The sequence below is a fragment of the Hyla sarda genome, chromosome 8, assembly GCF_029499605.1.
Source record: "Hyla sarda isolate aHylSar1 chromosome 8, aHylSar1.hap1, whole genome shotgun sequence".
NCBI lineage: Eukaryota > Metazoa > Chordata > Amphibia > Anura > Hylidae > Hyla > Hyla sarda.
Window position 1 is genome coordinate 143467026 of NC_079196.1, and position 24639 is coordinate 143491664.

A 24639-nucleotide genomic window follows, 5' to 3' on the forward strand; every position below is an offset into this window, starting at 1 on the left:
GTTTCAAAGTTAGAAAAATTCAAAATTTTCACAAAATTTTTCACAAAGAAAGGATGCAAGTAGCGACAAAAATTTACCACCAAAATAAAGTAGAATATGTCGTGAAAAAACAATCTCCGAATCAGAATAATTGGTAAAAGCATGTTAGAGTTATTAATGCATAAAGTGACACTGGTCAGAATTACAAAAAAGGGCTCAGCCCTTAAGGTGAAAAAGGGCTGCGTCCTTAAGGGGTTAAAACTACCCCCCACCAGCAAGATCATTGGAGACTATTGTGTGTTCACCTCAGCAGCTAGAGGCCCAGCAACGTTTGGTCTCTACCCTGTGTGCGCTGGTCCCCTCCTCTACACCCCTGATTTTGACGCTCTTCAGGTGCCAGTGTGCTCATCACTAATTAAGCACACTGGCTTCAGAATAATTTTTTTTACCTCTACGACTGGTGAGTGCCACTGTCCTCACTTTTACATATTCTTTGGATGTTGGACTGCAATGTCAGACGGTAGAGCACCAGTATTCTAGTCAGTACACAATATACAGTGTAATTATCAAAGCTTTGCTAAGGGAGAGGTGTGCAGTGCAAGCCAGCTTTTTATATGTAAGACAAGTATTTAGTAATAGACAGATCAGGAAAGGCATCGTCTTCTTTAAAGAGAATCTGACCACTAGTTCATCTGCACTCAAGCAAATATACTGAAAATGAGGGGTTACTCACTGAAATCTGTTTACTAGGTGCTGTGTTATGGAATCTCCCCTGTCTGCTACATAATCCCCTGTCAACCCCGCCCCTTCTTTAGAATAATGATGAAGGGCCGGGTTACAGGGGATTATATAGGAGACAGGGGAACTCGGCCAGGTGGCTTCCAGTCTCCAGTGTGTGCTGGGGTTCATTAGAAATGAAACTATTTAATTAAACACAGCACCTAGTGAAAGTATTTCGGTTTTACAGCTCTTCACCAACACTACAATCCAGTAGACTGGGTTTAGTGCAGGTGAACTAGCTGTCAGGTTCTCTTTGAAGAGTTATTTCCATCTCCCCCTCACCTTTTTTTCCCCCATTCCTCAAATATGCATGTTAAAAAATAAAAATAAAGTTATTCCACCCAAATTTTCCTTCTCCTTTTCCCTGATTCTTAACTTCTGTGGTCAATACTCTTTTTAGCGTTACTCACATGATGACATCAGAGCGCCAAAGCTAAGTAAACTAGTAACAGCAGCAAGGCTGCAGGATGGCTCCAGGGCTACTCCACATGTGTCTGAGCACTCATATTCACTTACATATTCATGCAGCAGTATAGGGTGGCTACAGGGTTAATAAGCATGCCTGCGAGCCTCCATATTTACTTATTTTGCCTAGGAGAGAAATGGCCATATTTAGAGCTGATGCCCATACACAACCAATGGGCACTTCTGATAACTTTGCCTGCCAAACTGAAAATAATGCAGGCACATCAGTGCAAGTGTGGCCAACACCTCAGTGCTGCGGTGGTGGCTACAAATGGGCTTTGTGTTTTGCCATTCCTCTATTATTCCTCCTCAAATGTAAAACTAAATAACCGTCTTGGTGTTACCAGTTTATTCCGTGTCCCTACAGATTCTGCTTTGATTGAATAGGCTCAGACAGCATATATCCAGAATATATGTTTATATGTTCTTTCTCTTTCAATTAGCTCCGGAGGTACTCAATTATGAGCCCATAACTACCGCAACAGATATATGGTAAGTTTATATTGGTGTTAGAGATGAGCGAACTTACAGTAAATTCGATTCGTCACGAACTTCTCGGCTCGGCAGTTGATGTCTTATCCTGCGTAAATTAGTTCAGCCTTTAGGTGCTCCGGTGGGCTGGAAAAGGTGGATACAGGCCTAGGAAAGAGTCTCATAGGACTGTATCCACCTTTTCCAGCCCACCGGAGCACCTGAAAGCTGAACTAATTTATGCAGGAAAAGTCATCAACTGCCGAGCCGAGAAGTTCGTGACGAATCAAATTTACTGTAAGTTCGCTCATCTCTAATTGGTGTATATTTTCTTTTTTTGTTGCTTTTTTATAGAATATTCTAAATAAGTGAAAGAGGCTCTTGAGAAGTGTATAAAAATGAAATGTTTATATTTGTCGGTGTTATAGTTTATAATAGGTAAAATATGGACGCCCTTGTAGTATGTTTACAGTATTTTTGTCTATTGTAAAATATATATATATATATATATATATATATATATATATATATATATATATATATATATACTATATACATACATACCGTATTTATCGGCATATAACACGCACTTTTTAGGCTAAAATTTTTAGCCTAAAGTCTATATGCGTGTTATACGCCGATACACCCCCAGGAAAGGCAGGGGGAGAGAGGCCGTCGCTGCCCGCTTCTCTCCCCCTGCCTTTCCTGGGGTCTAGAGCCCTGCTGCCGGCCCTTCTCTCCCCCTGGCTATCGGCGCCGCTGCCCGTTCTGTCCCCCTGACTATCGGTACCCCATTGCCGGCGCCGATAGCCAGGGGGAGAGAAGCGGAGCCAACAGCCAGGGGGAGAGAAGGGGCAGCGGAACCCATTGCCGGCGCTGCTGCCCCGTTGCCTCCCCCCATCCCCGGTGGCATAATTACCTGAGTCGGGTCCGCGCTGCTGCAGGCCTCCGGCGTGTGTCCCCTTCGTCATTGCTGACGTCAGTGCGCCGCGCCGTGCATAGCAACTTGCAATGGGGCGCCGGTACCGATAGTCAGGGGGACAGAACAGGCAGCGGCGCCGATAGCCAGGGGGAGAGAAGGGCCGGCAGCAGGGCTCTAGACCCCAGGAAAGGCAGGGGCAGAGAAGCGGGCAGCAACGGCCTCTCTCCCCCTGCCTTTCCTGGGGGTGTATCGGCGTATACACGCGCACACACGCACCCTCATTTTACCATGGATATTTGGGTAAAAAACTTTTTTTTACCCAAATATTCTTGGTAAAATGAGGGTGCGTGTTATAGGCCGGTGCGTGGTATACCCCGATAAATACGGTGTATATATATATATATAACGCAGTGTGAATGTTCCAGCATCACGTCCAAACGGCTAAAGATAGTAACATGAAACTTGGCACACGTAACTTATAGGTCAACAACAAACATAGGATAGGTGATTTAACCCTTACTCACCCCAAGTTGCCAGGGGCAGGGTTTATGTTTAAAGTCTCATACAAGTCAATGGGAAATATGTTACTGCCTAACTTCCAAACGGAGATATTTCGATAATACTTGGTCACATGTTACTGATATGTCCACTTAAAATATAGGACAGTTAATTTAACCCTTAACTACCCCCATTTGTGAGGGTCAGGGTTTTTGTTTAAAGTCTCATGCAAATCAATGGAAAATGTATGTTCCCACATAACCTCCGTACGGCTGGAGATATTTCAATAACCTGGTACACTTATTACTTAAGTCAAATAAAAAGATATGATAGTTAAATTAACACTTACCTACACCTTTACATAAAAGATGGGTTTTTGTTTCAAGTCCCATGCAAGTATATGGGACTTCCAGTGCCTTGCTCCGCTCTGCATTTCCTGGTGAATGTGTAATCCGGCTTGCAAGCCACTCCCTATCTCACAAAGCCACACCCACATTTTTAACCACACCCCTTTTATTATCTACCCTTTTTGCGTGTCTGTCGGGCTTGCAAATCATGCCCAGTCCTACAAAGCCACATCCCTTTCAATTTTCAGATTACAATATCTTCATCACAAATCAGTCCCACCTGGGGACGGGATATGACAACAATAAAGGAGGACTGGATATGAAGTCAAAAGCTTCCTCCTTTGTTGATTTTCCTCCCCAACAAGGAAAAATCGGGCAACGCCGGGTACTCAGCTAGTTAAGAACTAGTTTTTCTCACATAACCTGCTGCTCTAAAGACTACAGAAATATTGGTCTGTAATGTGACCTGAGTGTATGGATTTGGGATTGATGCACACCTTTATTAACATAGTAACCTAGTTTGTAAAAAGTTTGAAAAAAAAATTAGTCCAGGCCCCCGTTTAACTTGTTTGAGTCAAAAATCACAACCTCATGGGGCAGAGAGTTCCACAGTCTCGCTGCTCTTACAGTAAAGAATATCTGTATGTGATGATGGTGAAACCTTCTTTGCTCTAGGTGTAGAGACAACCTCTTGTCATGGTTACCGGCCTAGGTATAAAAAGATCACAAAAAAAAATCTATACTGTCCATTCATATTTGTACATTGTGATCAGATTACCCCTAAGACATCTTTTTTCCAAACTAAATAACCCCAAGCTTGATAACCTGTCTTGGTACTGTAATCCTCCCATACCATTTTTACCCTCCTCTGTCAGTCTCCAGTTCAGCCTTCTTACCCTCTATGCCTCTCTTGATACATCTCATGACTTTGTTAGCATTGGCAGCAGCTGCCTGGCACTGGTCATTAAAGCATAATGTCTTATTATTTAGCACACAATTGTACATTTTGTTTTTACCTCCCAAGTGCATAACCTTATTCGCATTAAATTTAATTTGCCATGTCTGTGCCCAAGCCTCCAGCTTCCCCAGATCCCTCTGTAATATTGTTATCCTCCTCTGTTGGGATCACCCTACCGAGTTTAGTGTCATCTGCAAATATAGAAATTCTACTCTGTAATCCCTCTACAAGGTCATTACCCCCTTAAGGACTGAGGGTTTTCAGTTTTTGCATTTTCATTTTTTCCTCATCACCTTCTAAAAAAATACTTTCAATTATACACCTAAAAATCCATATGATGGCTTATTTTTTGTGCCACCAATTGTACTTTGTAATGACATCAGTCATTTTACCCCAAAATCTAGGACGAAACAGAAAAACAAAAAAATAATTGTGCGATAAAATGGAAGAAAAAAATGCAATTTTGTAACTTTTGGGGCTTCCGTTTCTACGTAGTACATTTTTGGTAAAAATGACACATTCTCTATTTTGTATTACTCCTGAAAAAAATCATAACTACATGGAGGAAAATGTACACATTTAAAATTGTCCTATTCTGACCCATATAACTATGCAGTACATTGATTCAATACACTGATCACTGTCATTGCAATGGCAGGGATCCGTGTTATCGGCGGTTGATTGCTCAAGCCTGAATTTCGAGCTTGGAGCAATCAATCGCCGATCGGACGCACAGGAGGCAGGTAAGGCTCCCTCCTGTTCGATTGTAGCTGATCGGGACATCGCGATTTTACCGCGATGGTCCTGATCAGCCCGACTGAGCTGTCGGGAAGCTTTTACTTTCACATTAGACGCGGCGATCAACTCTGATCGCTGTGTCTAAAAAATGAATGCCAATACAGACAAATATATATGGAGGGGTCAATCAATATTTTCCCATAGATTCCTAATTGGAATCCAAAAATCCCCATGTTCCCATATATTAATATTATCAGTGTTCCCACAAGCTTTATTAAAAAAGTGCTCAAATATAACAAAATAATTATAAATGAAGAAATTATAGCATTCCCGTCCGCGCAGAGACTTAAGACCGGGCAGCATATCTAGCCTGCGCAGTCTCATAAAACACGGGAACTTTAAGTCCGAGTGTGCGCAGTGAGAAATAGAAAATAAACATCTAAGTCCCAGCGCATACGAGACTGCGCAGGCGAGATATGCTGCCCGGTCTTAAGTCTCTGCGCAGACGGGAATGCGCAGATGACGTGTCACTGATACCACCAATGAATGGCTTGGGTTGAATCTTAGATTCTATTGGCCCAGATGTAATCAAGCTCCGATTGGTTAGGAAAAACATCAATCACAGTATAACCAATCGTAAGAGCACCTGTGCAGAGTAAATTTTAAGAGCAATCACGCTGACATCGGAGGAAGTCTATAAATAAAGCAAAGATGGCGCCCGCGCTCATATGCCCGCTACCTCTTGATAAAGCTACTTTGTAGCGAAACATGTCGAGGGGGGCAGAGCAGGGACTTTTTTAATCGCACAAGTGGAGGCCAGTAAATGAAAGAGCATGTAACTGCAGGCATGCTTCCTTAAAAACAATAATAAGAGAGCAGTATCACTCCCCAAAATCACAGGTTTTACAAAACCTATATAACTGGCCCGAGCTGAGTGTATTTTTAAAGAGAGTGTAATTTCTTCATTTATAATTATTTTGTAATATTTGAGCACTTTTCTAATAAAGCTTGTGGGAACACTGATAATATTAATATATGGGAACATAGGGATTTTTGGATTCCAATTGGGAATCTATGGCAAAATAAAAAATGAATGCCGGACATCAGCCCGATCTGCGATCTCCGGCATTAGCCACAGGTCCTGGTTGCTTTTAGCAACTGGGACCCACCGGGTATGATGCGCGCTCACCTGCTGAGCGTGCGTTATACCTCAGGAGATGCTTATGGACGTTTATAAACATCCATATGTGTTAATGGGTTAATAAACATATTGAAAAGTGGACCCAGTAATGACCCCTGTGGCACCACACTAGTAATTGTCACCCAACCAGAGTTAAGTCCATTGATACCCACCCTCTACTTCCTGACACTGAGCCAGTTGCTAACCCATTTACATATATTCTCCCCATTTTTATGCATTTACATTCTGTGTTGCTCAGTATCTAATGCCTTAGAAAAGTCTAGATACACAGCTTCACCCTGGACTAATCTATAACTGACCTCCTCATAGAAGCTGATCAGATTAGTCTGACAGGACTGATCCTGCTTAAACCCATGTTGATGCTGTGTCAGAAGGTTATTTTCATTGATATTCCAGAATTTCAGAAAACCCTCAAAAATCTTGCCCACAACAGATGTTAAACTTATAGGCCTATAGTTCCCAGAATCCATTTTTGACCCCTTTTTGAATATTGATACCACATTTGCTAAACACTAGTACTGTGGAACAATCCCTGTCATTATAGAATTTTTATAAATATAAGGGTCTGCCTAGCACTGTACTTCCTGCAAAGCCCTGGGATGGATGCCATCTGGCTCTGGTGATTTGTGTTTATGTTAAGGCGGCACAGCACTCTTTGTTGGGTTAAACAGGTGAGATTTACTGTAGAATTTAAAGGACAACTGCAGCGGAATTACACTTATCCCCTATCCACAGGATAGGGGATAAGTGTTTGATCGCGGGGGGTCCGACCGCTGGGACCCCCCTCGATCTCCCTAACGGGGCGCCGGCATTAGCGCCCATGGTGACGTAGCGTCGACCTAGAGGTCGACGGTGACGCCCCGTCTCCTCCCCGTCCCCATACAGTTCTATGGGGGATGCGGGGAGGCACGAATGCACGAATGAGGCGTGCCGGCCGCAACGTCATGCTGCGGCTGGCACGCCCTCTGCACGGGAGAGCCGTGGCCCCGTACAGGAGATCGCCGGGGGCCCCAGCTTTCGGCCCCCCCGCGATCAAACACTTATCCCCTATCTTGAGGATAGGGGATAAGTGTTTGTACCGCTGCAGATGTCCTTTAATTTGTCCCTTCCCCTGTTATCTGACATTGGATTTTCCTTTGTAAATACAGTAGAGGAAATCCTCATCATCCTCCTTCACAATTACACCCAGATTATTTCTTAAGGGGCCTACATTTTCATTATTAAGTTTATTATTTATGTTGTTGAAAAATATTTTTGGGTTCTTTGTATTTTCTATAGCAATCCTTCTCTCTGTTGCAATTTTTGCTAGTTTTATTTCTTTTTTACAGACTTTATTTCTCTCCTCTCATAATTTTTTAGTGTTTCCACACTTCTGGTTTTAGTAGTTTGAATGATTTCCACTTATCATTTATCACATCCCTAACTGTTTTGTTTAGCCAAATTGGTTTGTCCTTCACAAAATCCTATTTAGGATGCTCTTAAAAATGCCCCATTTTAGAAGAGAAAGTTTCCCCACACAAATTTTGTTTTTGTTTCACTGCACAATAAAAATTTTTGGGGTTTTGAAATGCATATATAGTGTCGTTTTTAGAAGTATAATTGTCCACAAAAAATGCTCTCATTTCGTTCGGTCAATGGAAGAAAATAAATGTTATTAATCTAAGAAAGTGTGGAGAAAAGTTAAAGGGGTTTCCCAGTTATGTAAAACTTATATGCGGGAGTGTCTGATTGCAGGGGGCCTGATTACTGGGATCCCTTGCAATCTCCAGAATGGGACCTGTCTCTAGGTTTTCTGCCCAAATTTTGCAAGATGAACTGATCCTGGGAGGGGCAGCTTGCTTTTCCAATCACCAGCTTAGGTGGTACATCATTGCTGCTGGTGAATGGCACAGCGGACAGTCACTCCCGAGACCAGTTTGTTTTGAAAGGTGGAGGCAGATGAACTCGGGTGAGAGACGGGCTCCTTTCTGGAGATCGTGAAGGGTCCCATCGGTTGGACACCCCGAGATCAGATCCTTTATCCCCTGTGGTAGTAGATAAGTTTTACTTAACAGGACAACCCCATATAAACAAAAAATGAATAATTTTCCTGCAGCAAAAACCATTTAAATTGTGTGTATCACCTTAATGTCTTTGGATTCATTAAAGGTAACCTGTCTGTTGGCAATATGTTACTCTGGGTAAAATTAGTATTGTTACCCTGTCCCAATGACCTGCAAAATGCAGAAAATAAATTCTAAAAATGTCCCAAACCGTTTATTAATAACCCGAATGTAGTCCTCTGGGCATGGTGCATCTTTGCCAGGTACAATTGGTCCTGCAAAAACCAGCCCTCATATGGTCTGTATATGAAAAAATGATGGCTCTTAAAAGGCAACAAAGAAAAAAAAATGAAATGTAAAGACAAAAATAGATTTGGTCATTAAGGAAGTAAATGCAGATCATCTGACATGATATACAGTTGAATCTGATTAGAGCCCTCATAGCAGCTCCAGCCTTTAGACTCTTTCAGATACAATCAATCACTATACAGCCCTATAGACCCCAACCAATTTACAGACCCCAACCAATTTACTGCACACACAGGGCTGTGTCAGCAAAATATGAATCGTATTTCCGGCTGCTCAGCAGATTTCTCAGTGTGAAATAACTGTGTATGCGCTGTGTGTGACCCTACCCTTATAGCACTGAGATTATGGAACTCTCTGCCAGATGAAATAATCATGGTAAAGTCTATATAAGACTTAAGAATTGGGTCTGGGTACATTTTCTGGAGAGTAATAATACTACTACAGTTCACACTGCCGTTTTGGCTCCTTGTTTTTTCTTTTTGCCTTTAACAGCCATTAGTGTGACTGAGCCCAACGGGAGGCATAACTGGCACAGAGGAGTCCGTTCACTTGAAGTGGATTCTCTGACGTCTGTTATTCCGCCAGAAGATAGCGGGAGAAGAAGACTTTCCAAGCACTGATTTTTCTCCCGATATCTTCCAACGGACCCACTACTGACGGGCAGTAGTGTGAAAGGAGCTTTGTAGTCACTAGAGCAGTGGTTCTTAACCTTGTTAGAGGTACTGAACCCCACCAGTTTCATATGCGCATTCACCGAACCCCTCTTAATTGGAAAAATGTTAATGATTTTTTCAAATTCAAACCATAGGAGGTATATATTTATACATAGGTGCATAAAAGGAACAAAACCATTAAGAACAAAGAACAAAACCATGAAAACAAACATGTTTTTCACACACAAACATAATGAATATTTACTGCAAATCAGTGTGACTTCTGCTGTTGTCTTTCAGAAACCAGTTCAGAAATGCGCGGCTTTACCTTGGCAAGTGCCACTCTCATGTCATTTTCGCAACAATGGCAGTGTTCCCCCACATTAGGCAGGCAGTGTTCCCCCCCACATTAGGCAGGCAGTGTTCCCCCCCCCCCACATTATGTAGGCCAGTGGTCTTCAACCTGCGGACCTCCAGATGTTGCAGAACTACAACTCCCAGTGTGCCTGGACAGCCAACGGGCATGCTGGGAGTTGAAGACCACTGATGTAGGTAGTGTTCCTCCACAGACATACAGCCTCCAGCCATATACAGTGTATGGCTAGAGGCTGTATGCCTGTACTGCCCACTTCAGTGCTCCCGCTATAGCAGTAGGTCTCGGAACCGGTGGTCGGAGCACCGAAGATGACGTGCCGCTGGTCACTTACCAAGCTGGCCAGCACGCGTCTTCCTCCTTCTCTATCCTCCGGTCCTCGGCGCCTTCGTTTCCATGGGGGTACGAACGGGATGTCACTGACGTCCCGGCATGCGCTATGTCCCGGCGGCCCTGCGTTTATAAACTTAACGTGGGGCCGCAGGGAGTTAATAGTGATGGGGGGGAATTGCCCCGTCACTACAGGACGGGCAAACACCAGCTCTGCTCGGGGTCCCAGGCTAGCTCGGGCCCCCAAGCAATTGCTTGGTTTGCCTGTTCTGTTGTGACCTCCCCCGCCGAACCCCCGGGACTGACTCACCGAACCCCTGGGGTTCGATCGAACCCAGGTTAAGAACCCCTGCACTAGAGTCTGCACAAGGGCTGTTGACCCATGGAGTTTTCTTGGTTGCCGGATTTGAGGAAAATTGGCTTCTACCTCATTGTGTTTTTTTTTTTTTTTTTTTTTTTTTTTTTTTTTATTTACACTGGATCAACACTGTAGGGTAGACTAAACTGGATGTACGTATGTAACAATGTCTTTTTATCTTTACAGGAGTATTGGTGTAATCTGTTACATGCTCCTTACTGGGGTATCACCATTTGCTGGTGTAGATAACCAGGAAACCTACTTGAATATTTCACAGATAAAAGTAGATTACTCAGAAGAAACATTCACTTCAGGATCACGGGAAGCTGTGCATTTTATAAAGTCCATACTTGTGAAGAAACCAGAGTAAGTTATGATATGTGGAATATAGAGTGGAAATATGACTTACAGCCAAGCCCCTCTTCAAATGAGATTTTACTATTATTCAATAGCGTAGGGTGCCCTGATCACACACCTTTTTTTAGTTTCTCTATGTGGCCTCCGTTCCTCAACATATGTGGGTTTATATTTTGTCTGACAATTTAGGGGATAGTCAGATGGACATGAACACAATTTTAACCCCTTAAGACACAGCTCATTTTGGCCTTAACCCCTTTAAAGCGTACCTGTTTCCAAAAGAAAAACATTTTATATTTTGTTAATCAATGTGTGTGTGTATGTATGTATGTATATATATATGTGTGTGTATATATGTATATATAATATATATTTATTATATATAAAAACTTATTTATTTTTTTAAATTTTTTTTTTGAGTCCGAAATTTCAGCGAAACTGCCTGTCAGGCAGGAGCGAGCGCTGTGCCTGCAGCACGGCGCTCCTGATCTGGCCAGCCACTTCATCTAGCTAGCCAAATGTCAGTGTAGTGCAGGGCTGCACAGAAGAGGATCGGGTCTTGTGTGCTGTGTGTCCCGAAGCAGTGATTCATTGTCCCGTAGTAGCGCGGCAGCACGTCTGGACACAGAGCACATCAGTCCCGTCGTGCTGCCGCACTACTACGGGACAATGAATGGTTGCTTCGGGACACAGAGCGCACAAGTCCCGAAATGCTGCTATGCTAACTCGCCTTGCCGGGGAGATCTATTGTGACATACTGTGATGTTGAAGGGCAGAAGTGGGGACTGACAGCCTTCAGATGATGTCGCGCCTGCCGGGCAGGAGCCTGAGCGACCACAGGGGATGTAAAAAAGGTATTTATATAGGGTTTTGGGTAAAAATATAGACAAGGATAGAGTCAGCGAGAGTCAAGGACCGATTTGGGAGGGGGGGGGGGGGGAAATTAGGGACAGCTTAGTTGATGACAGGTACTCTTTAAGGACAATGGACGTGAATGTTCGTCCTGATGCGGTGGTACTTAACGCCCCAGGACGTACATTCATGTCCTATACATGACGCGAGCAGGTCCCGGCTGCTATGCGATTGCGCTGATGTCCGCCATTAACCCCTTTAAATGCCAAGATCAATAAAGATCATGGCATCTGCTGCAATGCGGCTGTTTATATTGGATGATCGGATCGCCTGCAGCACTGCTGCATGGATCCGATCAGCCAAAACTGCGGACTAAGTTCCCCCCCCCCCCCCCTCTCACGGGGTCTTCTGCTCTGGTCTGACTTCGAGCAGACCAGGGAAGATTGCCGATTTGTACTGATCAGTGCTGGGCATATATGCATAGCACTGAACAGTATTAGCAATCAAATGATTGCTACAAATAGTCCTCTCTGGGGACATTAAGAGTAAAAAGAAAAGAAAAATCACCTCCCCCAATAAAAATGTAAGTCACCCCTTTTTCCCATTTTACCCACAAAAAGAATTTAAAAAATAAACATATTTGAGGGGCGTGGCTAGCGCTGGTTATGAGCGGTCGCTTAGAGCTGTAGCTCTCGTGCCCGTGCACAGCAAACTCCTGCACTTATCCTGGCCCACTTCTTGGTCCGGACCCGATCTCAGGCACTGGGGATGCCCCCTGAACTGAACCCAGCCCGGAACAAAGGCGGGTCTGCTGCGGAGAAGCTCCGGGAGTTTGCCCGGGAACAGCCCCAAGATGGCGCCCGCTCCGCACACTCCTCAGCAAGGCACCAGCCGGGGTCCTCCGCTTCCAGCCCTGGGACTCCTGCTGCATGGGAGAAGGCTCCTGAATTAACCCTGAGAGAGGTAACCGCTCAATTGCTGGCGACGATAACCTCCTGCCAGACCACACTCGCAGGCAAGCTGGAGGAGGTGAAGATAGATGTGGGGCTACTCAGGCAAGATATGCAGACCCTGAGGGAGAGGGTGACCCATGCTGAGGGCACGATTTCCATTATAGAGGACACCCTGGCGCCTGTACTTGCCTCATTGACTGATATGTCCTCGCAGCTGGAATCTGGCAAAAGGCAGATGATCTTGAAAACAGGCTGAGAAGAAATAATATACGCATCATTTGGGTTGCCGGAACGATCTGAGGGCACAACCACAGGGCCTTTTGTGGAGCAGTTGTTAAAGGACTCCTTCTCTGATGCGCCATTTTCTATTGCCTTCACTGTGGAGAGGGCACAGGTTTCCTTGCAGATCGCCTACACTATGGCCTATCCGGCTAAATTTTGTGTTGTGGATGGCGACCATACCCTATTCTTCAATGATCCGGGAGAAGCTGCTGATTGGGTGTGCCGACAGCGGGGATCCCCTCACCGCTGAAGTCTTCTGAAGATGCTGCTCCATCTGTCTTTGCAGGACTCATGAACCAGTGCAGCTGCTGAGTATTCCTCCCCCCTTTCTTTCCCTTCGGCCCCCCCCCCCCCCTTCCCTGTTTCCTTCGCCCTCTCCCTTCCATATCCTTCCTCCCCGCCTGGTGGCTTACTCCCCTTTGACTGGGTGCCCTGGTCGTATGCTTTGGTTGACCCATTTGTTTTGGCGGGTGGGACCGGGGTGGACTACATGTCACCGGACATAGCGCGGGCTCCCCCGTAAGGCCTAGAGCCGTGAATGTACTCTGTTCCCACTGTGACTGTTCACACAGACATGTGCTTCTGTTGGGTTCATTGTTTTGGTGTTTTGCACTCCCTCATGTTTTGGGACTTGTGTAATCTTCCATGTATTCGGGGCGCTATGCTGATTCCTGACCTGGCTGCTGCTGTACCCCAAGTTTATGCTCCTGGTCTTATGTGTTACCTCTTATTTTTAAACAATGGCTGATATCCGTTTTATGTCATGGAATGTGAGGGGAATGGGAACTGTTAAAAAGATGTCGCTAGTTTTTTTTTCTCATATCCGTAGGTTTCACCCGCAGGTTGTCTGTCTTCAAGAGACCCACATGATTCCAGATAACTTGTGGGTGTTCAGTAAACCGTGGATTCAGTGGGCGGGGCATTTGTATCACTCCACTTATTCACGTGGGGGTGGGGGTCTCCATGTTAATACAGGGTCATTGCGGTGGGAGGTGGACCAGACACGGGTACATTTTTACGGGTTGCTATGTATTTGTGCATGCTTTCATTAATAATATTCCCTTTGTTTTACTAGGAATTTACAACCCCCCCCATCCGGCCACATTGGAGGTGCTACATCAGGCGGTCACCTTTTGCTGCGGGATTCCTTCATGCACGGGTGTTATGCTTGGGTGACTATAATTTAACCCCCGACACTGCACTGGATCGGCTTCATGTGACACCGCCACTGTCTCTGTTATCCGCTCCTACTCCTCTGGCCTCCCTCCTGTCTGAGGTAGGCTGGTTAGATATATTCAGGTATAAATTTTCTCGCCTTTTACAATACTCGTGTTTCTCCAATGGAAGCAACTCCCTTTCACGTATTGATCTGGTGTGTTGTAATCCCTCCTTTTACATACCACACATACCTCTCTTGAGGCCCGCGCTATCTATGACCATTCCCCTTTACTGATGGAGATATCGTTGTCCCAGGAGACCTATGTTCATAGATGGAAAGTGCATCCTTTTTGGTTACAGTTAATTGGCCCACATGACAGGATACCTGACCAGCTCCAAACCTTCCTAGCCGACCTCTTGTGGGAAACGCTTAAAGCTTATCTCCGTGGTTGCTTGAAATCCACCATTTCCTATATTAAGAGGGAGACTGCTCTTAGGGAGACGAGTAGGCCCGCACCTGTTCTGATTTGGAGGCTGCATATGTAGCTGGCCTTACTGAGGCCAACAAACATGCCCGGCTTACTACTGGTCATCAGTACATGCTTCTTCTTAATGAAAAAATTAATCGTTCTTTTCCAAACAATTTTGTTTTGAGCACGGCAGCCAGTCCAGTAAATTGTTGGCCCACCTGGTTAAGCAGAATCAGGCGTTCTGAGACTGGACAGGTATTGGTAGATAATTTGTTGATTGCTCAGCGCTTTGCTCAATTCTATTCCTCCCTACATGCCTCTCAGGTGCGGTACTCCCCTGGGGATTTGTCCTCGTTTTTAGACACTATTCAGTTTCCGGTGTTGGCCACTGACTCTGTCTCCCTCTTGGACTCTCCTATCACATTTGAAGAGATATCTGATGCTATTGGTGCAGGGTGGTAAGGCGCCCGGCCCGATGGCCTGTCGGTGGCGGTTTTATTCCCGGTATGTTTCCTCCTTTACAGATGCCTTTTAAAAGACATGTATGACTTTGCCTTTGAGGCCGGCCGCCTTCCACCTACTTTGTATGATGCTAATGTGGTAGTTCTCCTAAAACCGGATAAGGACGGGGGGCGTGGCCTGGACGCTGAGCCGAACGGACGCATGTTGAACTAGCTCCGCTCTGAACCGTGTTGTTTAGCATCCTGTTTCCATCCTGGACCTCAGAACTTTGCCTCAGAGGCTCCGGAACCGCAGTGGATCGGTGGGGTCCATCATGCCAGCTAATAAGAGCGGTGTGGCGGCAGCCGCGAAGTTGCAGGGTTTCGCGCGCGGCCATGACCAAGATGGCGCCGGGCCTTCTTCCTCCGCTCCTGCTGAGCCGGTCGCTGACTTCTGCCCTGAGACTCCCTCTACACTGGCCGCTGCCCCGGGGGAGATGACCCTAAGCGAGGTATCTGCGCAACTTCTGGCTGCCATTACTATGTGCAAAACTTCCCTGACGAGTATGCTGGAGGAGGTGAAGATTGATATTGGCCTAATCAGGCAGGACCTGCACAATCTCCGAGACAGGGTGAGACAGGCTGAAGCTCGTATCTCCTCAGTCGAGGACTCGGTGGCGCCCTTGCCAGCAGCGATCTCAGACCTTGAGCGCACTGCGTCGCAATGGAAAGAGAAGGCAGACGACCTGGAGAACCGGCTGCGGAGGAACAACCTCCGAATTGTTGGCCTGCCGGAGCACTCTGAGGGACAGGACCCCGGCTCCTTTATTGAAAAATGGCTGCGTGAGCTGTTGCCTGATGCCCCGTTCACTACCACCTTCGCGGTGGAGAGGGCACACCGGGTCCCGACTCGCCCCCTCCCGCCAGGGGCCCCGCCGAGGCCGCTTCTAGCCAGAATGCTGAACTGCAACGACCGGGACATCGCCTTACGTCTGCTCCGTCGCTTGCCAGAGCTCACCTTCAACGGGTCTCCGGTATCGATATTCCCTGACTTCTCCCAGGACCTGCAGAAGAAGCGTGCCACCTTCCAAGCAGTGAAGCGGAAGCTGAGGGACATGGCGATACCCTATTCCATGGTGTACCCAGCCCGACTGAGGGTCGTGGATGGTGAGAGGGCCATCTTCTTCATTACCCCGCAGGAGGCTGACGAGTGGGCCTCAAGGAGGCGCAATGTGAGGCGCTGAGGTCCTGAACACCATTTGGGCCCGGCTGGGCCTTGCCGTTTATCGCACTGTCTGGAGCTCCCGGATTGCCGGTGGACTGTGAGTACTGCTGTCTACAGTGACTTGCTTTTGGGCCCCCTGGTATACCCCTGCACCCATCTCCCGGTCCCCTCATGGCCTACTCCCCCTTGAGCATATACACTCTGGGAAGCACCCAACTGCCACCTTTACCCGTGGACTTTTACTCTCCGTACCTGCATACCCCACCTGGATACTCCACCCGATCTTGCCATCTTACCCCCCCCCTCCCCCCCCGTGGACTGTCCCTCAGTAACTGTATGCTCCCTCTCATGCCGGACCCATACAGACCCCTTCCTCATGCTGTCCTGTGCCCAACGAACCCTGCATCCTCTCTGTACCGTTTATCCCTTTCCCCTAGGCTGGACTTCCCCGCAGGGGACCTGGTAATACACTGGTGACTGCTGCCATACACCCGCGACTGCAACAGTTCTGATGACCCGCTACCACTCTGCTGAAGGGACTTGGAGCCCGGTTGCTACCTCGGGACTGCATGTTACTCTGACCTGCTCATACTCGCTACACTGTGCGGCATATTGCCTGGATTTTGGCCCACCCGTATTTCCCCTTGTTTATGTACCCTAGTTAACTGATGGTGCTGCTGTTTGTCCCTGGTGGCAGATCGTGAGGTCTCGTTTCCCTGCGACCTTGATTCACACGGTTCCCCCCGTATTATACATCTTCTCTGGGCCCTAGGCCATTGGCCTTTTGTATGTTGCATCTGTTTATGACCCTCTTGTTTTGTCTTTGTCTAGTGTTTTGTGTCTGTTTCGTTTTGTGTACGTCCTGGTCGGGCTGCCTGCCCTTTTTCCCTCTTCCCTGCGTTCCTTCTTTGTGGTTTCCCTGCTCCTCCACTCCCTTCTGTCGCTTCCCTACTTGCCCCCTCCTCTACTTTCACGTCGTGTACTCGTTTTACCCCTGTTCCTCTTCTCTCACCATCCCTTTCATTTCAGCTTCACTCTCTCTACATGGCGAACGTTAGGTATCTTTCGTGGAATGTGAGGGGTCTTGGCTGTCCACGTAAGCGGTCTCTGGTGTATGCCACTATACGTAAGTACCAACCTACTGTGGTTTGTTTGCAGGAGACGCACTTAATTGCTCCTAACACTCGGTGGTTGTCTAGGCCCTGGGTGCAATGGACGCTACACTCTTGCCACACCTCGCATTCCAGGGGAGTCTCTTTTATGATACACAAATCCCTGAGATGGGAGGCGAGGCACACTCGGGTTGACTCTGAGGGCAGGTTTGTTTTCATTTTTTCACTTATTGACAATTCCCCATATGTCCTCTTGGGTATTTATGTCCCTCCTCCTGGTGCCCTGGAGGTTCTCCACCAAGCTGCAGTTTTCGCTGCCTCTTTTCCAGGGGCTAGAGTTCTCTGCATGGGTGACTTCAATAATGTGTTGGATCCGGCTCTGGATAGGAGAGGGGTTGGCATTGTTCCTTCCTCTTCCCCGACTCCGCTAAGCGCCCTGGTTCAGGAGCTAGGGTGGAGGGACACTTTTCGACATTTGCATCCCCATGCCCGCGTATATTCTTGTCAGGCCGCTAGCGGCAATTCCCTTTCACGTATAGATATGATGTTGGGTAACCCACTTGTACTCCCTATGGTTCAGGCTGTGGCGTATGTTACTAGGGGGGTCTCCGATCACTCCCCTCTCCTACTGACCCTACAGACCCCTGGCCCTTCTAATATTAGGAGCTGGAAATTAAATCCTTATTGGCTGTCCTTATTTGGCCCTCATGATGGTATACCTGTACAACTATCCATGTTCTTCGTAGATCATAATGGGGTTGACGACCTCATTTTAGTATGGGAAACCGCTAAAGCATTCCTAAGGGGGTGTTTACAATCGGCCATATCTTATATTAAAAGGGAGGCGATGAGGGAGGAGTCTGAGCTGGGGGATCGCTGTGCTGACCTGGAGAGGACCTACATCACTGACCCGACCGATGACAATAAAACTGTATGGCTGCATGCGGGGCGACAGTATCTACATTGTTTGCAGGAGAAAGCGGCTCGTAAGCTTTTTTTTACCCAACAGAAGGCCTTTGAGATGGGAAATCAGTCCAGTAGATTACTAGCCCACCTTATACACCAGAACGCCCAGTCTCCGACGGTACTACAGGTCCGTTCGGTGGATGGGACTGTATTGACCACTACTTCCCAGATATCTGACAGATTTGTCTCTTTCTACTCTGATTTATACACCTCTCAGGCCACATACTCCTCACGGGAACTGTCTGACTACCTGGATGACATCACATTCCCTCGACTGTCCGCTGTTAGTGCCTCCTCTCTGGAGTCGGAGCTGACTATAGAAGAACTGGAGGATGCCTTGGGTGCCCTGGCGAGAGGTAAATCGCCGGGCCCCGATGGCATTCCAGTGGAAGTTTACCAGCAATACAAGGAGCAGCTGGCTCCGGTGTTGCTGGCCATGTATAACTGTGCGTTTGCCTCTGACGTGCTGCCTGAGTCCTTTTATGATGCTACTATAGTGGTCATTTTGAAGCCGGATAAGGACCCTCTGGAATGTTCTTCGTATAGGCCCATTTCCCTCCTCAACTTAGATTATAAGTTGCTCGCTAAAATACTCTCCCTCCGGCTGAATCGTGTTATTTTGGAAATCATTCATGCGGATCAATCAGGCTTTATGCCTGGGAGGTCCACATCTGATAACATCAGGAGGGTCCAGACACTCACCCAATTAGGTGCTACTGGGGGGAGGGATTGGGCGCTGGCCTCTTTAGACACGGCTAAGGCTTTTGACTCCGTTGAGTGGTCCTTCCTGCTGGAAACTCTTCGGAGATTTGGATTCGGACCTAACTTTATAAAATGGATTTCCCTTTTATATAGATCCCCAAGGGCGCGCATGTCCATCAACGGTGCTCTTTCTCCTTATTTCTCCCTGGGCAGGGGCACGCGACAGGGGTGCCCTATCTCTCCCCTATTATTTGCTATTGCTATTGAACCTTTGGCCCTTCGGATCCGTCAGCATCCGGGATACGCTGGTATAAGCATTGGCTCGAGGGAGGATAGGGTAGGCCTGTATGCTGATGACATGATCTTATTCATGTCTGATCCTGCGTGCACTCTGGCTTTGGGGATTGACCTTATTGACAAATTTGGGGTTTACTCGGGTCTTAGGATCAACTGGAGCAAGTCGGTGTATATGCCCATCAGAGATTCTCCGGTAGGGAATTGTTTACATGGCCTGCGGGTTGTAGATCAGTTCAAATATTTAGGCATCATTATCAACAGGCGGTTTGGGGAGGATCACCAGACGAACATTCTACCTCTTCTATCCTATGTCCGTGCCAAATTCCGGACCTGGGCTGCCCTGCCCCTTTCTGTTGCGGGACGCATTAATCTCATCAAAATGGTGGTCCTCCCCAAGTGTCTTTATCTGTTAGAACATGCGTCAGCCATAGTACCAGTCTCCTTTTTTAAGCAGCTGCATTCTCTCTTTCCTCCGTTTATTTGGGGCTCTAATAGATCCAAGCTGAAACTGACCACATTGCAACGACCTAGAACTCAGGGAGGTATGTCACTACCCGATCTACAGCTATACTACATGGCTGGCCAGCTCAGGTATCTTAGACACTGGGTTTCCTTGCAGCCCCTCCCCAATAGTGAGCATCACCTTGCCCACAGTCTACACCTCTCTCACCTGTGGCCCGTCTTGGAGGGTAGGGTTGGCCTGGGGGGCCCTTGGCTTCCTTTGCATAGACTGGCCCTGAAACTCTGGACCTATGCTAAACGTTTATTTGCCTTTACGGACAACCTGCTGGATAGACAACTGTGGCATGATCCTACGTTGCCGCACTTCTCTGACCAACTGGATCCGCACTTTTGGAGGTCCTATGGTGTGATCTCCGTTGGTGATGTCTATGATGGCAGTGCCTTTAGGGACTTCCAGTACTTTATTGACGTTAAATCTGTCCCCAGACGATCGTTTTACCGATACCTCCAGCTCAGACACGCCTTCCAAGTACAATTCCCTGGGTCTAGTGCTCCATTCTCTCACTTCCCGGTTATTGGGGTGTTCACCACTCAGGGGCCCCGGGGACTTATATCGGCTCTATATACTGCCCTTTTGAATGCTAAGATGGGGGGGGAGCCGCTGTCGGTTGAGGCGCGCTGGAGGAGCTGTGTAGCTGACATGACCGATGAGGAGTGGGATGATGCCCTCTCCTCACACCTGTACGTCTCACCCTCTATCAACAACAGACTAATTCAGCTGTACATGTTCCACCAGTCGTACCTCACCCCGATACGCTTGACTAAAATGGGTAGGCGCCCAGACTCATCTTGCCACCGTTGTGGACATCCTGACTCTGACTTTATGCACATGATGTGGTCCTGCCATTATATAGCATCATTCTGGTCCGAGGTGACACAGTTTCTTACTTCCTTAACTCGACGACCGGTGCCGATGCTCCCGAGGCACTGCCTTTTGGGTCTTTTTGATGAGGAACTGTGGTCGCCGACTGAGATCATCTTCCTCAGGGAGGTCCTCTTCCTTGCACGCAAGGCCATAGCATTGCGTTGGATGGACTCTAGGACTCCCACGGTTGCTGGTTGGAAGGCCCTCGTGAACACCTCAGTGAACTATGAGTATCTGGTTTACAAACATCGTAAGAACCCTGCCAAGTTCTATAAAATATGGGCGTCCTGGTGTGCCTCCCCCCATGCTCAATACACGGTATCCAGGTTCTTGGCAGCAAGAGACCTCATTCTATCACAGTCTTCTCCCCCGGCTACTTGATTTCTCTTTTCTTGTCTGACCTAGGCTGATCTTTCTCCCCCTTCTTTGTTTCTCTTTCTCCTTTCCCCCTTACTTTTTCTTTCCCCCCCCCCCCCCCCCCTTTTTTTTTTTTCTTTCTTTTTTTTTCTTTCTCATCTCCCTCTTCCTCTTCCCTGACCTGGACGGATTTGTGTGATGTTTTTACGTTTGTAGTGTCTCGTCTTTGTGTTTGTCTTTGTTTCCCTTTCCATAGTTCTTGAGTTCCCACCAAACGGTGGTTGGTTTTAATGTTTTCTGTGTTTTAGTTGATTCATTGCTGATGTAACTGCTCGTGTCATGCTGCTGAATGATTATCCTTCTTCCGGCACGGTGTCGGATGATACCTGTATTTCTCACCGCCAGCTTTTGATACTTTTCGTATGTATTTATTGTGTTGAGCACTTACATTGCAATAAAAACAGTTTAAAAAAAAAAAACCGGATAAGGACCCCCTTGAGTGTGGCTCTTATAGACCCATTTCTTTAGTTAATGTGGATTATAAATTTCTTATAAAAGGTTATACTTTCTATTATGCCCTGTAAATCTACCTCTGAGAACATTATAGAAAGGTGGGCAGCACTGTTAAGTGTATGCTGGTGCTGCAGGTAAACCCGGTCACAGGTCCAGTAAATCCAACGTAGAAAGCAGCAGCACTCAATTCCGTGGAAAAATGTGTGGCTTTATTCAACCAAACATACAGGAGGCGACGTTTCAGCTGTCTCACACAGCCTTTGTCAAGCAGTGACTGGTACATAGTGTGGGGTTTATATAGTCAACAGGTGACAATCAATTAGTGTCATAATTGTTTACAAAACAAAGTGCAGCAGTACAGTGGTTATTACGATCATAGATAGTAGGGCAAAATTAAACACCTTACATGCATCAGGCGCCTACCATACATGAAATAAACTCGGTGCAAAACAATAAGTAAACTCAAAACTGTTCACAACTTTTGTAAAGTGCATAATTGTGCATGTATTCACCGTGATGTGTGAATCTTCCGGGAGGGAGGAGTTCCGCCGCGCGTCTTCCATTCACCGGCACACACGAGGACGCCAACCAGTCCAGCCCAGGTCCGTCTCCTACGTATTTCCGGTTTGCGTCGGAAGTGATCTCATGGTAAACAAAAGCACGTGTATGGCTCGCGCTTGCGCACTAGAGTGAGTGCGGGCTGTACGCCATCTTGGGTCCTGGCTACCCTTACTGTGACAGTCCATATATGCGATAGTGGTACCTATGATACCGGTTGTACCGGCGCATCGTGGGGGTGGGATTGTCAACTGTTGTGGGGTGATGCCATGGAACGGGAAACCGTTCTGTTTGGCATACCGGCTCTGTGTCTCCCTGTCTGGCAATCCAGTGGCACAATCCGGATATACCACCCCTAAAGTGACAACCTGGCATCCACTCACCCATCTTTGCCTTCGTAGGTGTATTTCATGCAGCTCGTTTTCGGGGTGCTCAGGTACCCGGCGTCAGGTGCTTGGGAGTATCCGTAGAATAAGGAAAAGGGTGTCGTGATGGCGTCCTCAGTGACCGGTCATGGCTGGAGGCGCAGCATCTCTCATTCACTCCTCTGGAAGAAAAAGAATAACATAAATATATAGAAAAATATATAGAAAAAAAGTACCAATCATACACCATATTACGCGTACTTGTCCTGTGGCGTGTCTCCATGCCAGAGGAGAAATTATGGATTACATATTTTATGGCTGATTTTATATTCAGTGTTCAAACCATGAGGTTTGAGAGTATTTAACTCGTAGATCCACCTCAGCTCTCTCCTTTTTTACTTACACTCCCTATCTCCACCTTTTTTAAGGGGGGGAATGTGGTCTACCAACATAAAACTTAAATCACGTTCTGCATGGCCCAACTCCTCAAAATGTTTAGCCACTGGAAGGTCTTGGCGTTTCTTTCTAATGGTATAGCGATGGTGATTTATCCTGGTTTTGAAATCCCAGGTGGTTTCCCCAACGTATAACAATTTACACGGGCACCATAGTACATAAATCACGTAAGAAGAATTGCAAGTGAGATAGTGTTTAATACCAAACTCCTGCCCTGTGTTTGGATGTATAAACTTGTTGCCTTTATGCATCAGGGGGCAATTGATGCAAGATCTACACGGGTATGATCCCAAGTTGGCACTGGTAATGAAACTCTGTTTGGGACCTCCCCCTCCCACATCAGCCTTCACCAGACGATCCCTCAAATTGCCGGATCTCCGGTATGACATGAGTGGGGGGGAGGCAAATTCCTGTATTCCTGTGTGTCCTTCTTGTAGGATGTGCCATTGTCTACGTAAGACGCCTGCCACCCTACCAGAGATACCCGAAAATGTGGACACAAACGCTACTCTTTTAGAGGCTGGTCTCTGTTGTGTGCTCTCTTCAAGCGGATGGAGAACCTTCTGTTTACTCTCTCTGATTATATGTGCCGGGTAGCCACGTTCTGCAAAGTTGGACGCCATTGTGGTAAGGGCGGTCTCCAACTTATCCTCAGAGCTGACTATCCTTTTGACCCGCAACATTTGACTGGTTGGTAGGGAGTTGATCATGTGTCTAGGATGTTGGCTGTCGTAGCGCAGGATTGAGTTACTGTCCGTGGGCTTAACATAAAGGTCAGTCCGCAGACAGTTTCCCTCAATCCGTACCCACGTGTCAAGAAATTGTACTCCTGTGGTGGAATGTGTTAATGTGAACTTAATATTATCATGGATATTGTTCAGATGTTGATGAAAGGATTGAAGCTGGCTCTCACTGCCGGACCATCCGGAGGGTCCAGGTCGCAATCCAAATTGGGGGGGGGGCTCTGGATGAGGACTGTGCCTTAGCCTCTCTTGATGCAGCCAAGGCTTTCGATTCCGTAGAATGGGGATACCTTGCGGAGGTCCTGGCTCGTTTTGGCTTTGGTCCCCGTTTCATAAAATGGTTGTCTATCATATATTCCTCTCCTCGGGCCCGGGTAGTTAATTGTCTCCTTTCGGAACAGTTTGCTTTGGGTAGGGGGACTCGTCAGGGGTGTCCACTGTCGCTGCTCCTTTTTGCGGTGGCGGTGGAGCCCTTGGCCCTTCTCCTTCGTCAGGACCCGCTATATTCTGGCATCACTATAGATGGGAGGGAGGACCGCCTCTGTCTATACGCAGATGATATGATTCTGTTTATGTCTCGGCCTAGTGAAACACTCCCTTATGCAATCTCTATGATCGGTTTGGGGGTCTCCGCATTAACTGGGCGAAATCTGCTTACATGCCTCTCCGTCAGCGACCTGGTCCCTTTACTCTGTGGTCGGACTGTAGTCTCCCAGTTTAAATACCTGGGCATTGTCATGCATAGAGACCCTCTCCTTGATCTCCGGGTTAATGTTTTGCTTCTTCTGACTTATGTTAAATCTAGGTTCCACGTATGTGGTGCCCTCCCTTTGGCAGTCCCTGGTAGAATAAACTTGGTGAAGATGATTGTAGTCCCCGAACTGCTTTATATTCTTGAACACTCCTCTAATCCTGTCCCATGTCCTCTTTTTTTTTTTAAATCCATAGATTCTCTCCTTCCCTCTTTCATCTGGTGATCCGGTAGGTCCAAACTTAAACTTTCCACCCTGCAAAGTCCTAAG

The 24639-nt window shown here is 46.9% G+C and overlaps 1 protein-coding gene across 10 annotated transcripts in view; it reads left to right on the forward strand.

Annotated features, from left to right (window-relative positions):
* STK17B (serine/threonine kinase 17b) overlaps positions 1–24639 on the forward strand; it is an 85182-nt gene that overhangs the window by 38897 nt on the left and 21646 nt on the right. For all 10 annotated transcript variants that reach the window (XR_008847167.1, XM_056535768.1, XM_056535769.1 and 7 more), the window contains exons 6-7: positions 1668–1716; positions 10611–10790. Coding sequence is in view for 9 of the 10 variants with exons in the window: in XM_056535768.1 (XP_056391743.1) it covers positions 1668–1716; positions 10611–10790 (229 nt within the window). In the remaining variant the exon portion in view is untranslated. The remainder of the gene's footprint in view (positions 1–1667; positions 1717–10610; positions 10791–24639) is intronic.